This window comes from Mustelus asterias, chromosome 20 (assembly GCF_964213995.1).
Source record: "Mustelus asterias chromosome 20, sMusAst1.hap1.1, whole genome shotgun sequence".
NCBI lineage: Eukaryota > Metazoa > Chordata > Chondrichthyes > Carcharhiniformes > Triakidae > Mustelus > Mustelus asterias.
The window spans coordinates 8,957,918-8,980,537 of NC_135820.1; the positions used below are offsets into that span (position 1 = coordinate 8,957,918).

A 22,620-nucleotide genomic window follows, 5' to 3' on the forward strand; every position below is an offset into this window, starting at 1 on the left:
CTCTAACCTACGTATTTCAGGACTCTCAGGGGCAATTTTTAGCATAGCCAATCAACCTAACCCGCACATCTTTGGACTGTGGGAGGAAACTGGAGCACCCGGAGGAAACCCACGCAGACACGAGGAGAATGTGCAAACTCCACACAGACAGTGACCCAAGCCAGGAATCGAACCCAGGTCCCTGGAGCTGTGAAGCAGCAGTGCTAACCACTGTGCTACCGTGCCGCCCCTTTGGTCGGTGTCGTTACAAGCTTGAGGGATTTGGAGGCCAATGGGTGTTTGGAATGGCCTCACTCGGCAGAGCAGGAGTAAAAGAACCACAGCTTGCTTACAGAAACGGTAAGATCCCTGAATTCTGCTTCTTTTGGACCGACCAATCAACCCCAGCATGACTTGATACTGAGTGCCCTGTTGATAAGACGAAGCGTCAGATCAAGGCCAAGATGAGATCAATGCACTTTCTTGACAGCTTGGATCTTGTTTGTCTCCCTTATGGGGTGTCTATATACGCTGCAAGAAAGGATGTCCCGAGGCATGGTACATTGGGGAAACTATGCAGACGCTGCGACAACGGATGAATGAACACCGCTCGACAATCACCAGGCAAGACTGTTCTCTTCCTGTTGGGGAGCACTTCAGCGGTCACGGGCATTCGGCCTCTGATATTCGGGTAAGCGTTCTCCAAGGCGGCCTTCGCGACACACGACGGCGCAGAGTCACTGAGCAGAAACTGATAGCCAAGTTCCGCACACACGAGGACGGCCTCAACCGGGATATTGGGTTCATGTCCCACTATTTGTAACCCCCACAGAGTTTCACTGGCTGTCTTGTCTGGAGACAATACCCATCTTTTTAGCCTGTCTTGATGCTCTCTCCACTCATGTTGTTTTGTTTCTTAAAGACTTGATTAGTTGTAAGTATTCGCATTCCAACCATTATTCATGTAAATTGAGTTTGTGTCTTTATATGCTCTGTTTGTGAACAGAATTCCCACTCACCTGAAGAAGGGGCTTGCAGCTCCGAAAGCTTGTGTGGCTTTTGCTACCAAATAAACCTGTTGGACTTTAACCTGGTGTTGTTAAACTTCTTACTCCCTTATGGGGGCCAGAGATCAGATTGAATTTAAGTTTGTTTCTTTAAGCAAGCAAGTAAATGGATTAAAGGCTCACCCAGTCCACTCTGTAACTTTAAAAGAGGAGTGCAACTTTGAGCTCGTTAGAAACTTTCTGAATTAATGAGATGAATTAAAACCACTGCTCCCTCACAGCGCTTGGTACCCAGATTCAATTCCAGCCTTAGGTCACTGCCTAGGTGGCGTTTGTACATTCTCCTGTGTCGGTGTGGATTTCCTCCGGGTGCTCCGGTTGTCTCCCATGGTCCAAACGTGTGCAGATTAGTTGGATTGGCCATGCTAATTTGCCCTCTGGTGTCCCAAGGTATGCCCGTTGGACGGATTAACCATGGGAACTGTATGAGGATAGAGCGGGGGAGATGGCCTGGCTAAGATACCCTGTCAGAGAGTGCGTGAAGACTCGATGGGCCAAATGGCCCCCATATGCACTGTAGTAATTCCACGATATAATAACGATGATCTGATTCTAGAATACAAAGTGACAAAAGAATAGCAGTTCTGGAACAGATTTAGTAAGATAAAAGCAGGATAGAGTTAATCTGACATTCAACTTCAGGCTGCTATTTACAGTACAAGCTATACCCTCTCATGTGGATTCTGGATGGCAGAAAACTTTCTGTTATGTCTTGCTCCACTGTCTTTCGGGATTTAACCTGTCCTGCATGCTGTTATATTTTAAAAAACCTTAAACATGTCCCTAATCTCAGTAAGTAGTCTCACAACACCAGGTTAAAGTCCAACAGGTTTATTTGGTAGCTGATGAAGGAGCGGCTCTCCGAAAGCTCGTGTCTAACCCAGTCCAAAGCCGGCAACTCCAGATCATGTCCCGATTGTGTTAGCCAGCACCAAACTCCCCACCTCCCCTCGCGCCCACTATCTACCCCTTGCTGGCTTTCCCGAGGCGACCAATTACAACTGCCGTTGTACATTTTATTACACAATTACAGGATGCTGATTCAATCAGAGCTGTAATCACATCAACAGCATTGAGCTGCCTGTGAACGCAGCCACATCACTCAGCTCCTGTAGATGCATTCACATCACAGATCACAAGAGACACAAGCCTGGTTTCAAAGCAGTATTAATGCAGATTTGACAGTGCAGAAAAATACGTAGATGAAGGAAATGCCACTCTGCCCCCCGCCCCGTAATTCTAACAGCCTGCATCGACACACAGAGAACATAACCTTGGTATTGTGCCAGTTACAGATTCACATTAAAAGCGATTAGCAGATACACCACAGCAGTGCTCACGCAGAGGCTCGACTCTGTAATCCCAGAAAACTGCCTCCAACTGGAACAGATTCTAACCGAGCCTCGTGTGTCTTCAATCTGAACTCCCTCCGCTGTCACTGCCGGACTCGTTACTGCCACTGTCACTTGATGCCGTTGTGGTGGTCGGAGGCACGGTTGTGGTGGTCGGAGGCACGGTTGTGGTGGTCGGAGGCACGGTTGTGGTGGTCGGAGGCACGGTTGTGGTGGTCGGAGGCACGGTTGTGGTGGTCGGAGGCACGGTGGTTGAAGCTTGAGTGGGGGTTTGTGGTGTTCATCCATTTCAGAGTTAGGGGAAAACAAAGAAAACAATTTGGTTAAGTATGTCTTTGCTCTCCCGCGCAAAAGCCCGCACTTCGATATAAATTTGACACTAACTCTCGCAGGCAACTTTTTATGTAGCCTGCAAATTAATGTTTTTGTAACAACCCAGAGGTTTCCTTCAACGCCATGTCACAGTATTAGGTTGAAAACGTCTGGGAGAAAATGTCTGGGAGAATATCCCAGGCTAAATATATTTGCTGCTGGAGAGAGGGAAAATTCTGCTCAATAAGGAGAAGGGTATGCAATAAATATGTTTCAAATAATACAATGTTTTCTTAGAATACATAAGGAGAAATTCATTTTGGCTAATTAAATCAGGCATTGTACAATGATTCGGATTTAGTTCACAATTTCATAGCAGACAGACCTGTGCAGGAAAATGATGATGACAACGCAATTACATTCTATATTAATTTTGAGAGCGACATCTTTCAGTCCAAATCAACTCATATTTATATTGCGTTTGAGGGTGTTGAATCTTAATCGTAAGAAGATAAATTCCAAATTAGTGATCAAAGATGAAAGGAAATTACTGCGGCTGCTGGAATCTGAAACAAAAACAGGAAATGCTGCGAAAATCTAATCAGACCTGACAGCATCCGAGAAAAGACAATTGAACCAACGTTTCGAGCCTGTGTGACCCATCGTCAGAGAACTGATTGTGATTTATTGACCGAATAGACTATCATGGTGAATGATAGATAAACTGCGGGAAAATCTCATAGGAAAAAACACGCCTTTAACTTAAATCGCTCAATTGGGACAGCAATCTGCGCAAGGTCCATCCTTGTCTTATCCGAAGAAGTTAAGAGTCATATAATATTGCAAGGCACCATCATGTGACGAAGAATTGTGGAGAAATTGAGGATTTCAAATGTTTTAGGAACCAGCAGTTAGTGATTACAACAACATTGATGCAGCGGGAAGAAATATGAGAGTCAAGTGAAACTAGCCTGAAGTGTAAGAAACAATTTTAAAAGTTTGGTTAATGGATACCGAACAATATTGAGCATTTCTAAAATGAGTGTTGGTCCCTTAGAAAGACAGACGGGATCAATTAACAGGAGTGCGGGGTCTTGGGGGGGGGGGAGGGATTGGGGTAGTTGGGAGGGGGTGGGCGGATCGATGCCAGCATGGATGAAGAAGTTGCTGAGCTTTTCCAGCATTTTCTGCTTTAATTTCAGATTTCCCGCAACAGATGTCATTTGTTTTATTTTATTTAAATTATTTGTTTTCGATGGGATATGGACATTGCTAGTTAGACCATTGCCACTTGACCTGGACTTGTTAGGCTATTGAAGACACTGTTATGAGCGAAATTCTGCTGTCGCCTGTCAGCCAAACGATGGAAAGTGGTCATTTGGTTTTCTTCTGAAGGGCACAAATGCACCATATTGAGAGTAGGTCTGTATTTCCAGATTTATTCAGTGAATTGGAACTTCGTGAGCTGCCGTGGTAAGATTTGAGCTCAACAATGAGTGTAAGTATCATAATGTAATTACCATGACCAGAGAAAAATTATTGGGAAAATTTAAAACAACTAGGCGCAAATTTCCAGAACCTGATGGCTTAACGGATTTTTTAAAAAGATGTAGCTGCAGAAATAGTGGAAGCAGGGGGTCATGAATTTCCAGCATTCGCTTGAACCTGCAACATTGTCAATGATGGAAAGACATGATCAATTGTAAATAGAGGGAGCAATTAGGGAACGAGAGGCTCGTTAACCCGGCATAAATCTTCCAGAAAAAAATGACACCATCTATTTTTAAAGAATTCTCAGCAACAAACTTAAAGTGTCACAGACAGGAACAGAGTTGGAGAAGCTCAGCAGGCTGGGCACCATCTATGAGGAGAGAAAACGGATTTAACAGTTTGGGTCAATTTGGTTTTTCATCAGAGCTAAAAAGATGGAGAAATGTGATATATATTAAGCTGAAATTGTGGAGATTGCAACAAGATGTAACTCCTTAATTATAAAGGATAAAACGGCCTGCGGTGGGCGGGAGTGGTGCGTGTGCGTCTGTGTGTGTGTGCGTTGCGCAGGAGGGGGCGAGAAGCTGGTTATTGAATTGAGACAATAAATACGCGGGGTATTTATATGCAAATGGGTGTCCTTGGTGATGGGGCTCACGGTGTCCACTGTTACATTGAGGTCTCTACAATTAATTGGCGCCACAAGGGTCGGGCTGCGTTATCAGTTCCTCAGAATGACATTTTAAGCTATGTTTGATTTGCATTGTTTGTTTTACTTAAGGGTCGGTTACGTTCCTGACATCGTTTAATGGTTCATTTCAGCCCAGCTGGTACCAACGGTTCAGTTACAGAGTTGGGTGCAACCACATGTGTTATTCCGCTACTTTATGAAGGTGTCAAATGCTGAAGAGAGATTGACTTTCTGTCTTCTTCTTTGCCAAAAATGTTGAATAACAGGGCCTGACTTTGAAAAATGGGCCAAGATGTTTTGACTCGGGGAAAATGGGAGGCAATCTCTTCAAATGGTGAAGCATTCTCAAAGGGTTTCACAGAGTTGGAATGGATGAATGTGTCTCCCTGACTGCGGAGTCAATAACACGGGGTCAACTTTTCAGGGAAGGGAATCTGGGCGGCATTGTGGCATAGTGGTTAGCACTGATGCCTCACAGGGCCAGGGGCCCAGATTCAATTCGACCTTGGGTGACTGTCTAAGTGGACATTCTCCCTGCGTCTGTGTGGTTTTCTTCCAGGTAATCTGGTTTCTTCCCACAGTCCAAATATGTGCAAGTTTTTTTTATTTTTTTATACTTTTCCAATTCAATCAAATCAAGTCCAATTCAGAGTCTCAACAAGTTGAGACATTTCCGATCCAAGCTGACAAGACAGGGTCTTCACACCTGTCTTGGGCCTGATCTACATGAGCCAAGCTGATTGGAGAAGGGGGAGGTTGCCTCCTCCAAGGCTTGATCTCATTTGCATCTTAGCCAAAAGGCTGAGATGCCACTTTTAAAAATTGCTTCATATGAATATGAAGCTTAAATGCAACCCAATGACCTCGACCAAGTGCAGCATCCAATCCATACTACACTTGATCTTAGCCAAAAGGCCGAGAAGCGATAGTCCAAATATGTGCAAGTTTTTTTTTGTTACTTTTCCAATTCAATCAAATCAAATCCAATTCAAAGTCTCAACAAGTTGAGACATTCCCGATCCAGGCTGACAAGACAGGGCGAGCGACCAAATCACCCTGTCCTGGGTCCGATCTACATGAGCGAAGCTGATTGGAGAAGGGGGAGGTTCCTCCTCCAAGGCTTGAGCTCATTTGCATCTTAGCCAAAAGGCCGAGATGCCGCTTTTAAAAATTGCTTCATATGAAACATATGAAGCTTCAATGTAACCCAATGACCTCAACCAAGTGCAGCATCCAATCCATACTACACTTGATCTTGGCCGAGAAGCAAGTTAGCTATATTGGTCATGCTAAATTGTCCCTTAGTGTCCCAGCATAGCGGAGTAAGTATGTGGGACTATGATGATTGGACCTGGGTAAGATGAGCCTGTGCAGACTTGATGGGCTGAATGGTCTCCTTCTGCATTGTAGGGATTCTATGATTTCTGAATGAGATTAGGAGTAATGCAGGTTGCATATCTTTTCCATTCTTTTGCTCTCGAGGGTCCAAGATTCTTCATTGTTGAGCAGCTTCAAGGTGAACATTCAAGAGAAAATAGTTAAATATTTTACAGGATGGAGTGTAAAAAGCTATTGGGGGAATTGCAGCAAGATCGGGTGTACTGGTTTATTGGGATAAGGGGCCAAAGACGTTGCATTTCTGGATCATTCTAGGGATTGGTTGATTCAAGATCTGAGAAGGGGGAATGGACAATCAACAAATTCCCACCCTCAGGTCGTATGGGAGTGATGCACACCCAGGATACCATCTACTCTGTGGTTTCCCGTGATAGGCAGGAACCAGCACTGAGGTACACTACTTCCCGTGTTTAGCCATTACCATTTGCAGTATTGCACAGATTCGTCTCACAGCACGTGGGTAGAGGTGTCAGATTTATAGAAAAGATTGACAAATCGATCGCCTTTGCGCATAAATTAGTAGAAGCACATCCTTTGACGAAAATAGGATTTGTCCCGACTGCAAACAAACAAAATGCAGTTTACCTTTAGTACAATTGGCAGATATGACAAAAAAATCATCTTTCATTATCCAAGTGCAGTTCAAATGGTGTGAGTAAATTAGTTAGATTTGCTTGTCCATCCAGGCATTTTATATTGAGTTATTTTGTTCACCCATCTTTAGGTTTATTTCATCTATTGTGATAACTGGCTATGTCCCGTCTGACAGGCAAGAAGGAGCCATCACTGCTCTTTGCTTTCGGTCTCTTATCTGAATATGCAATAGCTCGTTCACAGCCCTTCAAACTTAATTACTAAATTGCTTCCTGGCTGTCTAAAAATGCATGGATAAAGTGGAATAGATGGATCCTACTTGGAAGGGGTTCGGGGATAGGGCTGGCGGGGTCCAGGTAAAATACTCTTTTGGAGAGTTGGTGCAGACTGGATGGCCCGAATGCCATCTTTCTGCACAGTAGTGATTCTATGGATGCCATGGTTCCTGGGCTTTGACCTTCCTGATTTGTTTCTATATTATCCTCACTGCCTCTCTTTCCAATGTCCAGTGTCCATGGTGACATAGTGTCCACTGCTGCCTCACAGCGCCAGGGACTCGGGTTCGAGTCCGGCCTTGAGTGAATTTCTGTTTGGCCTTTGCGTGAGTTTCCCCCTGGTGCTCCGGTTTCCTCCCACAATCCAAATATTACACCAGGGGTGTGTAGGTTATGCACGCTGTCTCGGGAATAGATGATCTTTCAGAGAGTCGGTGCTCTCCGAGAGTGTGGGCTGTACTCTAGGGATGTTACATGCTCAACATCAAATATGGAAAAAATAGCAATGGTGAAACTGTGCCAGTATTAACATAGCCAGATTTAGATTAGAGTTTATTTATTAGTGTCACAAGTAGGCTTACCGTAGCACTGCAGTGAAGTTACTGCAAAATTCCCCCAGCCATCACATTCTGGCATCTATACGGATACAATGAGGGAGCATTTAACATGGCCCATGCACCTAATCAGCATGTCTTTTAGACTTTGGGAGGAAACTGGAGCACCCGGAGGAAACCCACGCAGACACGGGGAGATCGTGCAGACTCCACACAGACAGTGAGCCAAGCTGGGAAGCAAATCTGGAACCCTAGTGCTGTGAGGCAGCAGTGCTAACCACTGTGACTCCGGACCACCCAAGTTTCACACAAAACAGGTCTCACAAGCAAAAGTGAATTTAGGTTTCGGTGAAAAGCATTGGAACTTTCATGTGAAGAGCATTTGCAGCAAGAACGAGAATGGATGGCACAGGCACAGATCATTGGGTTGGATCGGGTTGCAAGGTGACCAATGTTGGTAACTAAATTGACTGATGTTTCGAAAAGGGAGACCCAGTGTTTAATGTGCTGCAGCAACACCGATAATTAAGAATGTAAAGCCAGGAATGAGGAAGAATCTGTGATCACATTGACCCGAGCCCATCCCCCCGTCAAAGTGCTGACGCAAACCCTTCCAACAGTAACATGACGAGTTGAACATTTCCCCAAAACAAAAGTTAGAGCACAAAGGTCTACTGAAAAGGACAAGGACCCCTTCTATTGAATGTAGAATATTAGCACGGCCGGAGGATTGGCTAACTGATAGAAGACAGAGAGTTGGTATGAGGGGCATTTTCAGGCTGGCAACCTGTAATTCGTGGAGTATCACAGGGATACTTGTTGGGGCCACAGCTATTTACAACATGTATTAATGATTTGGATGCTGGAAGTGAATGCACGATTGCAAAGTCTGTGGATAATTATAGGTAGCAAGGCAAGTGATGAGGGTGACACAAAGATTTTAAGGGGGATATGAACGGGTCAGGTGAGTGGGCAAACAACTTGGTTGATGGAATATCATGTAGGAAAATGTAAAGTTCCGAATTTGGTAGGAGGAATGAAGGAGCTGCATATTATTTAAATGGTGTAAGCCTGCAGAAAGCTGCAGCACAAATGGACTTGGAGTTCCTGGTGCATAAATCACATTAAAAGGTGGCATGCAATTTCAGCAGTTAACAGGGAAGCCAAATAGAAAGTTGGTTTTTACTTCAAAGGGAGTGGAGTATGAAAAATAGGCATGTCTTGATAAATCTACCAAGGCACTAATGAGACCACACCTGGAATACTGTGAACAGTTATTTCAGGGTGCTTGACAGGGTCGATGCTGAACCCTTGTGATAGAGTCGAGGACCATTGGGAGTGATCTCAGAGTAAGAAGTCGCATGCATTTAACAAAATTGATCAGCCATTTATTCTCTCAGAGCGTAGTGAATCGGTGGAATTATTTACTGTAGGCAGCTGTAGAGGTTGGGTCGTTAAGTATGAGCCAGACTGAGAGAGACAGATTTTTAATCAGCAAGCGGATCAAGGGTGGTGTGGATAATGTGGGAAAGTGGGAATTAAGGATTATATCCAACCAGCCATGATCTCCTAGAATGGCAAAGCAGACTCAATGTGCTAAATGGCCACTGCTGTTCTGACATCTATATGGTCCAGTGTCCCCTTTCGCACAATCTCATGTTCTCCTATGGCTGCAACCAGATCCAGAGGATAGCGGCATAGCCAAGTGAGGTGGGGGGAATTTACAGGATAGAAAGAGACTGCAAAGAGCTTGGAACAAATTGACTATCTCCTTCACTTACACTGCAAAAGTAAGATGGCCGAATGGACCTTTTCGGTACCATTTCTGCCAGTGGCCCACCTCAGCCTAGCTGAGCCCTGGTCAAATATGTCGGGCCAGTTAAGTCATTTTATGATGAGTGAAATGATTTTAGTTGGAATTGCCGAAAAAATGTGGACAAGCCTCAATGTTGAACAACAGGAATGGGGAGATTCGGATAGTGGAAGAAAAAATGTTACACATACACAAGCTCTGTGTGCCTGATCCAGACAAACACGCATTCTGATCGCCCACACACTTCACCACTTTCTGAGTGCTCGTGCAGTCCTTTTCATCATTGGCCAGACACTCATAACATTGCAGTCCATTCTCGGTCAGATTGGGAGGATCTGCAATGAAAAGCAAAATAAACAACAGCTGGTTGGGTGGTCACTGGGGGACCAGGTCTTCATTTGTGCGTACAAAATTTGTACAAAATTCACTTGTACAAAACTCTGGTGCGGCCGCACTTAGAGTATTGCGTACAGTTCTGGTCACCGCATTATAGGAAGAATGTGGAAGCATTGGAAAGGGGACAGAGGAGATTTACTGGGATGTTGCCTGGTATGGTGGGAAGGTCTGATGAGGAAAGGCTTAGGGTCTTGAGGTTGTTTTCGTTAGAGAGAAGAAGGTTAAGAGGTGACTTAATAGAGGCATACAAGATGATCAGAGGATCAGATAGGGTGGATAGTGAGAGCCTTTTTCCTCGGATGGTGATAGCTAGCATGAGGGGACATGGCTTTAAATTGAGGGGTGATAGATGTAGGACAGATGTCAGAGGTAGGTTCTTCACTCAGAGAGTAGTAAGGGCGTGGAATGCCCTGCCTGCAGCAGTAGTGGACTCGCCAACATTAAGGGCATTTAAATGGTCATTGGATAAACATATGGATGATATTGGAATAGTGTAGGTTAGATGGGCTTTAGATTGTTTTCACTGGTCGGTGCAACATCGAGAGCCGAAGGGCCTGTACTGAGCTGCAATGTTCTATGTTCTATGTATGGGTTCATATGCTAAGTGCCTGGGCCAGTGGCCAGTTGGGGGGAATTGAGTTGTCAGTGTGAAGCGAGCCAGTCTGTGGAGGATCAGATGGTCAGTATGGGGTTGGAGTGGTGAATTGGGTTGCCAATGGGGAAGTGCTGGTCTGTGGAAGATCAAATAGTCAGTGGCAATGGAATTGGGTTGTCACTTGTGGGCAGGGGGAGGTACGAGCAGATCTGTGGAATGGTAGGGCGGTCAGTGGGAGAGGGGGGTTCAAGTTGGTCGTGAGGCGATTGGACTGGGAGGTGAGTAGGGGATAGTGAGCATGGCAAGCTGATGGATTGTAGTGAGATGGGGTGGCGGGTGGATCAGGGGGAAGGTGGGGATCGTTGTGTCGGGAGTTAGTCAGGTATTCTGGAGAGTGGTTGTTGGTATGCGGGGGAGGGAGTGTGATGTAGGGGGAGTTTGGGGATTTTGCAGATGATTCTGGTGGGAGTCAGCAAGATCCTTCGGTGAGCAGGAGAATAGCAGTACTATATTTAGGCGGAAGGTAGAAGTGGATTGAATTATTTTAGCTTTTCAAGATTCCTTTTCTCCCCTTTTCACTCAGAGTATTGGATGGGTCCAATTCAATTGTCCATCGGACGTTTCAACTCCCCAAGGAATTCCCTCACACTCCTTGTCTGGGGAAGAGCGGGGTTTCAGTGGGGTTTCCCGAGAATGGGCCCTCGGAAAGGACAAGCTATGGGCCGCTGGAGCATCACCCAAAGGGTTCCATAGCAGGTTTGATCAAATTACGATTCACACTGAATGACTGATTCGAATTTTACGACAGGAAACCACATGCTTGATCAGAGAACTAGGTCTCAAGATGTTGAGATGGGGAAGAAGCAGGGAGCTTTGGACAGGGAGTTCACACGTTTAGGAAGCGGACAGCAGCAACAGACAGTGTCACGATGATGACGGGGAAGTACAGATAAGTAACCAATGAAATAACACGATTGCATCTGACAGAATCATAAACTGACACATTACCTGGTGTGGTCTGTGTATTACACAGATCAGTGACGCAGAACGTGCTCTGCCTCACGAAAGAAAGAAAGTCACTCTTGAAAGAAAAGGAGTCACCGTTTATCTCACATGTTTGTATTACTGTCGAGGTTTCGAGAGCCCCTGTAAAGAAACACAGTTTGGATAAATATACTTTGATAAATATTCCTCCTTTTCATGGAATTCTTTCAGTAAGATTGTGAGGTGAAAATATTTTGGTCGTGCAAGTGAGCATAGGGTGGGAAGGAAACATAAACCCCACCTGGCTGTTTCATTGCTAGAAAGCTAAGTCCGCACCAGCATGAAGAGCAGGGGCCTCTTCTTGCAGTGTCCAGCTCAATAGCAGGTTTGTGTTTTAAAATGATGGTAAGTATTGCAGGATAGTTACGGCACTTCTTCAATTAGTTTCAAATTTGCGAAAACGTTCAACATTAATACATTTTGAAAAGTCAGCCATTGGGCCAAGCTTGAGGTATCAACAGGGGTGGGCTCCTCTATCCCTAACTGTCATCCCTGGACACCCCCGCCCACCCTCTGAACCCACCCCCCCCTCCCCGCCCCATTCCCACTCCTGCCTCCTTGTTTCTGTTGATACTCTCTGCTCGGCATCCCTACCTCCCCTGTTCATCGGGCTCCCGGTTACATTTTCAACTGCTCCGCTGGGTAACACCGAGGTGTTGTCCTTTGAATGTTTTTGTTTCTATGTCAAAGCGAGATGGATTCTGATTTGGGGTGGGGAGGTTCGGGTAACTATTATCAAGGTGAGCTTGGAATGTGGGAGTTGAGGATACAATCAGATGAATCATGATGTTATGGACCGACAGAGCGTGGTCGAGGGGCCGAGTGGCCAGTTCTTGGCCAACAATTGTTCACTATTTACATTCATGGCCTGGAGGAATGAACAGAATGTAATGTTTCCAAATTTGCCGATTATACAAAGATATGTGGAAGGCCATGTTGTGATGAGGGTACTGTGATTCTGCAATGGGATGTGGATACAGTAGGCAACTGGGCGAAAACCGAGCAAATGGAGCAGAATGTGGGAAGTATGAGGTCATGCACTTTGGTCAGAAGATTAAACGGCAGATTATTATCTCAATGGAGAGCGACTGCAGGTGAGTGAAGTACAGAAGGATTTAGGCATTTTAGTTCATGAATCACAAACGCCTATCAAGCAAGTCCAACAAGCTGTTAAGAAGGCAAACGGCCTTTGACCTTTATTGCAAGTTGGCGTTAAAAATATTGTTGCAATTGCAAAGGATGCTATTGAGGCTTCAGCTGTAACGTTGCATAGAGTTTTGGTCCCCATACCTTAAAAAGGACAGAGTAACAGTGGAGGCAGTCCAAATGAGATTCACCAGGCTAATTCCTGGGATGAGAGTGTTGTTCTGTCAAGAGACTATGTTACCTGGGTTTGTGCTCCTTGTAGTTTAGAAGAATGAGGGCTACCTTATTCAATCATGTAAGATACTGAGGGGGCTTCCCAGGGAAGATGGTAAGACGTTTTGACGAGTGGGAATGTCTTGAACAAGGGGACAGAGCTACATGGTCATTGAAAACTGAGGTGCGCAGAAATTTCTTCTCGCACAGGGTTGTGAATCTCCAGAATTCTCTGCCCCAAACGGAAATGGAGGCTGAATCTTTGGAAGTATTTAAAGTGGAGGTGGATACATACTTGATAGATCAATGAATAGATGGCTATGGGGAAATGACATAGATATGAAAATGAGGCCAGCATAGATCACTTATCATCGTATTGGATGGCGAGCAGGCTTGAAGAGCCGGATGACTCGGATGGGTGGCACGGTAGCACAGTGGTTAGCACTGCTGCTTCACAGCTCCAGGGTCCCGGGTTCGATTCCCGGCTTGGGTCACTATCTGTGTGGAGTTTGCACATTCTCCTCGTGTCTGCGTGGGTTTCCTCCGGGTACTCCGGTTTCCTTCCACAGTCCAAGGATGTGCTGGTTAGGTTGATTGGCCATGCCAAAATTGCCCCTTAGTGTCCTGAGATGTGTAGGTTAGAGGGATTAGCGGGTAAATATGTAGGGATATGGGGGTAGGGCCTGGGTGGGATTGTGGTCGGTGCAGACTCGATGGGCCGAATGGCCTCCTTCTGCACTGTAGGGTTTCTATGATTCTTCTGTGATTCTATGACTCACGCTTGCCTCTATTTCCTGTGTTATTTGTATTCCTTCTCCTGTCTGCAATGTTCTCCTCCCATTGAGCACTGCACTGACCTTGGACGGAACTGAGATGGCGAGAAGATGCCCGGGAACCTGGTGACCTAGGGATGGTCCTGCGGAGATTACCCTGGGTGCCCAGGCGAGCCTAGACGTGTGGGTTCAGAAAAGGTACACGAGAAAATGGGAACAGGAGCTCGGGGAGCGGCGGAGCTGAGGTGTGTTTGTGGAGAGCAGTGCAGCTACTGGGAATCTCGAATGTGGGGATCGAAAAGCCTAACGAACTCATTTAAACATGTAAGTTTCTGACGTCCTAGGCAGAGTACAGATTTTTTAAATCTGCTGGACAATCTAGAATATAGTCAAAACACTAATTAGGAATTAAATTTGAAATAACTAATTCTATCATGAATCTTTAAATCTTTCCATCTCAGGGAGCTGAGGGTTCAATCAGCATGTTTAGAGTAGGTTAAAGACAGATCTGTGAGCCATGGAATAAGCAAACTGAGGTGTAAAGTGGAGTCTATGCCGAAGATTAGTGTTTATCCTATTGAATGCTGGGCCAGGATTGAAGGGTCTAGTTCGATGTCTAACGCATAACTGCTTCTGTACTTGTTCTCGTAGACAATGGTTTCCAATGAAAAACAGGACATGAATAAATCGGGAATCACTTTGTTTTGCGCTATTAAGTTGATGGTGCGATGGGGAAATGAGGAGGCTGTGTGCAAACATGACATTTCCTACCTGCAACATGCAAATACATCGCCAATATGGTTCGCTCTTAAATGCCCACTGAAAGCCATTACATCTAATGACACTTGTTAACCAATTCCCTCTTGAAAATTATATTTAGATCTGCTTCTAGGGCTCTGTGGAATCTTGAATTCAGGATGAGAAGTCACTGATCTCAATAAATCTAACTCCTTGTCTGACCGCTGATTTCCTGGTTTAAAAATCATAGTTTCCCGCCCCTCCCTGCCTCTGGATCTAATTATAGTGCCGCAGTTGCTCCAGAAACTTTATTGAAGAATTATGATAACAAGACAGGTTTCTGACCCTCTGAGCACTCCATGCATTCTACCAATAGGCGATATAACACGCAGGGCCTGATTTTATCATTTTCATTCTGAATGCTGAATCTGGACACAATTCAGATCCGACTTGGAAATCTGTTCCCAGGCGCCCCCATATGCACTCAGCCTGAAAAAAACATCGCGGGTCCAATTCGCACTGTTGGCGGGGCTTAGCACACCCGAAACGATCAGAGATCTGAACTGTGCTTGCGCAGTTAGAAAACAATTTGAAAAAGCGCGCCTGTGTCAGATCACTGCCGGGCCGCAGAAAGCGGAGAAAGCAGCCCGGGAGTGCAAAGCGGGAGCGATGGCCCCCACAGACATCACTGTCGCCTTTATCCACTCCCCCCCCCCCCACCGCTACCCAGACCGATCGCGACCCTCTGCCCCCTTCCCCCTCCACCGATCACCCGCAGAGCAGCAGCGGACCCCCCCTGCCAGAGATCCATCTTACCCGCCTCCCCCCCAGAGAATGATCTGGCCTCACCCCCCCCCCCACCACCCCTAGAGAATGATCTGGCCCCACCCCCCTGTTCCCCCCCCTCCCAGAGAATGATCTGGCCTCACTCCCCCCCCCTCCCCTTCAGAGAATCATCTGGTCTCACTCCCCCCGCCCCCCTCCCAACCCCAGAGAATGATCTGGCCTCATTCACCCCCGCCCCCCCCCCCCACCCCCCAGAGACTGATCTGTCCTCGCTCCTCCCCCCCGCCGAGGAACTTCTGACTCGCCTCCTCCTCCCTCCCGGCCCCCTCACCAGAGAATGATCTGGCCTGCCTCCCTCACCGCTCTCCCCCCCCCCCCACCAGAACCAGACAACGATCGGCCCTCCACCCCCAATCAGACAACGATTGCCCCCCCCCCTCCACCAGACAACGATCGGTCCTCCTTCCCCCTCCCCACCAGAGATACATCTGACCCGCCTCCTCCTCCTTCCCTCCCTACCACCAGAGAATGATCAGGCCCGCCTCCCTTCCGCCCCCACCACCGATCTGAGTCAGAGATTCGTTGGGGGCTCTGAATTCGCTCTTCAGCAGCTGGAGCGCTCGATTCAGACTTTTATTCAGCAGGTTCATTTTAGCGCAATTCCGGATCAGCGAATGCGGTGGTAAAGGGGGAAATGTTGATAAAGTTGGACGGGCAGTTCATTAATTCAATTTAAATGAATTCGGGCGCAAATCAAATCGCCGCCTTTCCCGGGTCTCAGTAAAGTGGGCATTTGCGCAGATGTGGGCGCGGATTACGTTAATGGCCTCACACCCGACTTTACCACGTTTTCGCGCCCGTCAATGGTAAAATAGGGCCCCCAGTCTGAGGTCTATTCATTGTCTCCGTTGATTTTGCTGTATTTGGCTGGACAGGTGGTTAGTGACGTCCACAGAGCGGGTTCAATTACTTTACAAGTTGAGGTTATTCATGAAGGTCTCGCCTCCACAAACTTGCCCCTTGCCTCTGGTGTAGTGATCCTCAGGTTAAATCAACACCAGTCAATTCATAGGAGTGCAGCCTAAGGTTATCTGGGGTCATGTCGGACTTATCTTTCATGTAATTATCGTTGATTGATCACCAGGCTAGAAAGAGTGACGACGTTTCTAAATCCATTAACAACTTTTATCAGAATCACAATTTCAAACATTATTGAAATGCTATTTTTTGATAAGTGGCATTACCTATACTTAACGTGGTCGAAATTGTCTCACAATTGGCTACGGTTGAAGCACAAGTTGTTGAAACCAATACGCATGGAGGTCCGGAGCAGGAATTGCATGTCAGAGATTGCACTATGAAAAAAAAGAGTTAGAACATTTCAGTCACTTTCTGACTTTCAATGCGCGGCGCTCTCGGCTCCTGCCAATAATCCCTCCTGAGATCATATCTGTTCAATAGTTTTGAAGGCATTTCTCTGAGCTTTCAGAACACAGACTCACATCATCTGATTACAGTTATTCAATATAGTCGATGAAAATAACATTCATTTCATCTCAATTCCAAGCGAAAAATGATACTATTGTTTAATTAGCAATGGATCATTTGTTTCAAGTTTTTTAGACCAGTGGCTGAATGCCATCTCTACTCAAGACATGCAGACACATTACTTTACAAAGAGCCAGAGCATTCACAGTTTCATTCAGTAATAGGAGGCGAAGAAAGAAAAGCAGGTAATGCCAGATGCAAATTGCACTGTTTCCGGCAGCATTTCTGGCAAAGAAGCATACTATTGCTCCTGGGTGGGTTTCTTGAAATACGATAGCCTACCGCAATCCCCTGCTCAGCTCAAGCTACCAGTTCTATTATTTTCTCCCTCATGTCCCTCTGTAGCTGCCCCTGAAGTGGAATGTTCAGGGTGGTTTGTGCTAGGGACAAGCATCACCACAGAATATCTTGTTTCTTCCCTCAAAAATGCCTCTCGCATTGAGCGAGAGAGAGCAGCACGGAAGAAGGCCTTTCAACCCATTGAGTCTGTACCGGCCACAATCCCACCCAGGTCCTATTGCCGTAGCCCCACACATTTACCCTGCTAATCCCCATGACACGAGGGTCAATTTTAGCATGGCCAATCAACCTAACCCGCACATCATTGGACTCTGGGAGGACACCAGAGCACTCCGAGGGACCCATGCAGACACGGGGAGAAAGTGCCACACAGACAGTGAACAAGGACGGAATTGAACCTGGGTTCCTGGTGCTGTGAGGCAGCTGTGCTAATCACTGTGCCACCGTGTCGCCCCTATTGGGATTTGAAGAACTTCTGGTGGACAAATTGATTCTACAATGAAAGCGGGAGTCTTTCTTTGATCTGGGTGATGTGTAGATATATGGCAGACCCCATAACACAAATGTAGACAACCACTGTCTCATCCATCAACCTTAGTATCATAAACGTCTCGATAACCAGTTAAACAAATCAACAGTCTCACCTTCAATCAGAGAAGTGCAGATGATGGCAAAAACACAAAACAGCTTCATTTTCTCTTTTTGCCTTGCTGAACTTTGCAATGATAGTGCACTGATCTCAGTCAGAGAGGGGCCTTTGTTCTGAGGCAGAGGCCTGGAATCTGCACAAGGGCTGTCAAAGCTCACCACGCAACACTTCCTATGTTACTCCTGCCCTCATTTTATACCAACAGGTCAGTGACATACGGGAGGTGACACGCCATTCAAATCTCTCTGGTCATCATTGTGAAATTACAAATTAAAAAATATAACGTGACTCATAGCCATTTGCATTGCTCAAATATTCTGCTGTGGTTATATCCATGGAGACCACGGGATAATCTGTGAAGTTATGATGCCTGCCAATTGTTGACAGCACAAAATAAACAGACAAACATTAAACAAAGGAAAAGAAAACAAGAAAAAAGAAGCAGGGACACGTTGATATTCGTCACACCCGGCTGGGATATTAAAGGATCAGAGAAAATGGTTTAAGATTGGCTGGGATGTTTAATGGTCTGACAGATGATCAGGAGAGTGAGCTGCAAATGGTTTTAATCTTAACCGTTCGTCAAACTGAGCCGAGGTGTAGGATTGGATAACATGAAATGTTAAAAGTATTCTTATGTTCTTATGTTCTTATTCAAGTCAACATTCAGAAAGCTGTAAATCACATTTAGCATCTGCAGTCTTATTGATTATTGCGTTCTCCAACATCAAATTCACCATTGATTATTATTTGAACTAATTGTGAAGATTTTGATTCCCCAGTTTACGATTAAACTGTATTATCAGAATTTGAACCCTCAGTACGGAAAGCTGCCAGTTTTCATTAACATAATTAATTCCATTTCAGTTTATCAATCCTGCCTTGCTCATTCACATTCGGTGACCAGATTTTAGAATGCACACAATTTGATTCACAGTTTCATGACTTTTAATTGTCCTGATCTCTGTCGCAAGATTAATCGTGAAGAAATATTTGACAGAACTGCAGATGTTTTGATGCCCCACCTTCTGATTCATTCACAACTGATGCTTAATTCTAAAGATCTTCGCTGTTTAACTCTTCATTGCCTAAGATTTACTTGTCAATTATTCAATCCTTATGATTCCGCAGTTCGTGATTCATAATTCTCTCAACTTGTCCAGTTGATGGCAGACTTCTGTAGTAAATGTATTCAGTTCGCAACAAAAACAGAAATTGCTGGAAAATCGCAACAGGTCAGACAGCATCTATTGAAAGATAACAGAACCAACGTTTTGAGTCTGGATGACTCAATGGCTCTATTCTCTCCCAACAGATGCTGGCAGACCTGCAGAGATTTTGCATTTTTTGTTTCAGATTCCAGCATCCGCAGTATTTTGCCTTTATTCAGTTTGCAATTGGTGTACATTTTACTGATTGGGAAGTCGGAATTTATACAGGGAATGTTTTGCAGTTACTTATCCAAGGTTATAAATGGGTAGCTATTTGCCTTCACATAGATTTTAACTCCCCAGCTTCTGATTAAACAGAACTTTCTCAATTTGATCCTCGGTATGGGAAGCTGTAGTTTCCAGTAAAAAAATCAACAGGAGTAATGTGGCTTTTCACTAAGGGAACATGTACAGGGAAAATAAATAGCTGCAGAAGTTAGGAGGCTGTTTAGACATTCCATTTAAAAAGATCAAAAACAACCGCCATCCCTGTTCAAAATGAAATATGAAACGCGTTGATTCCGGCACAGCAACCTGTACAAAGCAAATATTCGCGCGTGCGCGCGTCTGCGTGTGTGTGTGTCTGTGTTTATGTGTGCTGACATGAACATGCCAGTCGAGCTGTTTTTGTTTCCCAGTATTTGCGTTTGCTTGCTCCTTTGGTGTCCCCGTGTTTCGTGTAGTCAGTGTTTGATGTGCGTGTTGGAGAAGATATATAACACACTCATCGTAGGTAAAAATATTCTGTTTTAGGATGAAGGTACATCCTTATCGTCCATTACATCATGCAGCCTAATCTTGATATCTCTGAGGGAAAACAGTCTGGGTTCGTGCATACTGCACATGTCGGGTTATTGCAAGTGAATCTTGCTGTAATTATACAAGGCCTTGGTTAGAAAATGATTATAGTGAGGAAATACAACTGGCTAACTTGTGTATTCGTGGATTGTTACCGATACCCTGATCAAGAAGAGGAAAACAAGTAGAGAAAGACGCAGATAGGCACCACATCAATGAGGCAAAAACATTTAGATTTTGACAGAACAATTGAGATGCTCAATAACAGGTTTGAGCATTTATTTGTCAAGAGTTACATAGTCACAGCCACACAGCCACAGCAAAAAAGAGGTCCGTTGACCCATCGTGTCCGCACTGGCCATTAAGCACCAGTCTAGTCTAATCCACTTTTGTAGCACTTGAACGAAGTCTCGCAAGCTATCCCTTTGAACTTCTCATCTAAACGCATCTTAAAAGATGCGAGGGTTCCCGCCTCTACCACCCATTCAGGCAGTGAGTTTGAGAATCCCAAAACCCTTTCGGTGAAAAATGTTTTCCTCATATCCCCTCTAACTCTCCTGCCCTTTACCTTTGATCTATGCTACCTAATCATTGAACTCACTACGAAGGCAAACGTTTCTTCCTCTCTACCCTAGCTATGCCCCTCATAATTTTGTGCACATCAATCAGGTTCCCCCCATCAAGTTCTCTGCTCTAAGGAAAACAACGCTAGTCTAACTAACCTCTCTTCATAGATGAAATGTTGCAACCCAGGCAACATTCTTGTGAATCTCCTCTGAAGACTGTCTAGTGCAATTACATCTTTCTTGCAGTGTGGCGACCAGAACTGCACACAATACTCTTGTTGTGACCTTCCCAAAATTTTATACAGCTCCACCATAATCTTCCTGGCCTTGTATTCTATGCATCAGCTAATAAAGGCAGGTATTGAATATTCCTTCTGAACCACCTGATCCAGCTGTCCTGCTACACTCAAGGACCTTCGGACATGCACCCAATGTTCCTCTGGTCCAACGGTACTTGCGAGAATTGTAATGTTCACTCTGCGTTCCCTTGCCTTGTAGTCCATTGAAGATGCACCACATCACACTGTTCAGGGTTAAATTGTATTTTGCAATGTTTTGACCGAGTGGCAGTAGAAATCTTTGGACTGCAGTCACACATTCTACCATCTTGAACGTGTAGAAATGCTTTCTAATTTCCTGGAAAAAAACTGTTGTTACGATCGAGATGCTTTTCGCTAAAGTCTTTAATGTAATCAGGAATTGATATCCAAATGTTGCTGAGCCTCAACTTGTTTCTATGTTCTGCTGCAAAGGATATGGATAAGGTACATACAGGTAAGTTGAAAACTTTAAGTTTCTTACAGGATGAAAAAAAGTTGTTGGAAAGATGCACTAAAGTTACAGTGATTAAGACTGGAAATTCTCCAGAAGACAAAAAACAGGGGAGCAAAACATCTCGGAGTGGGGAGGGCGCATTCCGGATGTGGGGTGGGATAAAGGGAGGCATTGGAGCTGGGGGAGTGCACATGTCATGCATTTCAGAGATAAGGTACGATCCATCTAACTCTCCCTGGACAGATACAGCATGGGGTTAGAACAAAGAACAAAGAACAGTACAGCACAGGAAACAGGCCCTTCGGCCCTCCAAGCCTGTGCCGCTCCTTGGACCAACTAGACCAATCGTTTGTATCCCTCCATTCCCAGGCTGCTCATGTGACTATCCAGGTAAGTCTTAAATGATGTCACCGTGCCTGTCTCCACCACCCTACTTGGCAGCGCATTCCAGGCCCCCACCACCCTCTGTGTAAAAAACGTCCCTCTGATATCTGAGTTATACTTCGCCCCTCTCACCTTGAGCCCGTGACCCCTCGTGATCGTCACCTCCGACCTGGGAAAAAACTTCCCACTGTTCACCCTATCTATACTCTTCATAATCTTGTACACCTCTATTAGATCTCCCCTCATTCTCCATCTTTCCAGGGAGCACAACCCCAGTTTATCCAATCTCTCCTTATATCTAAGACCCTCCATACCAGGCAACATCCTGGTAAACCTTCTCTGCACTCTCTCTAACGCCTCCACGTCCTTCTGGTAGTGCGGTGACCAGAACTGGATGCAGTACTCCAAATGTGGCCTAACCAGCGTTCTATACAGCTGCATCATCAGACTCCAGCTTTTATACTCTATACCCCATCCTATAAAGGCAAGCATACCATATGCCTTCTTCACCACCTTCTCCACCTGTGTTGCCACCTTCAAGGATTTGTGGACTTGCACACCTAGGTCCCTCTGTGTTTCTATACTCCTGATGACTCTGCCATTTATTGTATAACTCCTCCCTACATTATTTCTTCCAAAATGCATCACTTCGCATTTATACGGATTAAACTCCATCTGCCACCTCTCCGCCCAATTTTCCAGCCTATCTATATCCTGCTGTATTGCCCGACAATGCTCTTCGCTGTCCGCAAGTCCAGCCATCTTTGTGTCATCTGCAAACTTGCTGATTACACCAGTTACACCTTCTTCCAAATCATTTATATATATCACAAATAGCAGAGGTCCCAGTACAGAGCCCTGCGGAACACCACTGGTCACAGCCTCCAGCCGGAAAAAGATCCTTCGACCACTACCCTCTGTCTCCTATGGCCAAGCCAGTTCTCCACCCATCTAGCCACTTCTCCTTGTATCCCATGAGCCTTAACCTTCTTAACCAACCTGCCATGTGGGACTTTGTCAATTTCGTGTCGTCGAATTTGTTAGATACAGAGTAAAGCTCCCTCCACACTGTCCCCATCAAACACTCCCAGGGCAGGTACAACATGGGGTTAGATACAGAGCAAAGCTCCCTTTACACTGTCCCCATCAAACGCGCCCAGGTCAGGTACAGCA

At 45.4% G+C, this 22,620-nt stretch overlaps 1 protein-coding gene and 1 pseudogene across 4 annotated transcripts in view; both read right to left on the reverse strand.

The window, feature by feature from the left end:
* Nucleotides 1-1,861: 1,861 nt before the first annotated feature.
* The window catches only part of LOC144508404 (phospholipase A2 inhibitor NAI-like), a 71,714-nt gene continuing 50,955 nt past the window's right edge, over nucleotides 1,862-22,620 (reverse strand). For 3 of the 4 annotated variants that reach the window (XM_078236283.1, XM_078236285.1, XM_078236286.1), the window contains 5 exons: nucleotides 16,462-16,572; nucleotides 11,526-11,663; nucleotides 9,718-9,861; nucleotides 6,712-6,849; nucleotides 1,862-2,656 (listed from right to left, as the gene is read on the reverse strand). In XM_078236283.1, the coding sequence (XP_078092409.1) occupies nucleotides 2,460-2,656; nucleotides 6,712-6,849; nucleotides 9,718-9,861; nucleotides 11,526-11,663; nucleotides 16,462-16,572 (728 nt within the window). In that variant the 3' untranslated portion in view covers nucleotides 1,862-2,459. Of the gene's footprint in view, nucleotides 2,657-6,711; nucleotides 6,850-9,717; nucleotides 9,862-11,525; nucleotides 11,664-16,461; nucleotides 16,573-17,709; nucleotides 17,926-22,620 lie in introns of those variants that run through there. The other variant, XM_078236284.1, reaches the window with a different exon arrangement.
* Nucleotides 5,644-5,819, reverse strand: LOC144508815 (U2 spliceosomal RNA; annotated as a pseudogene).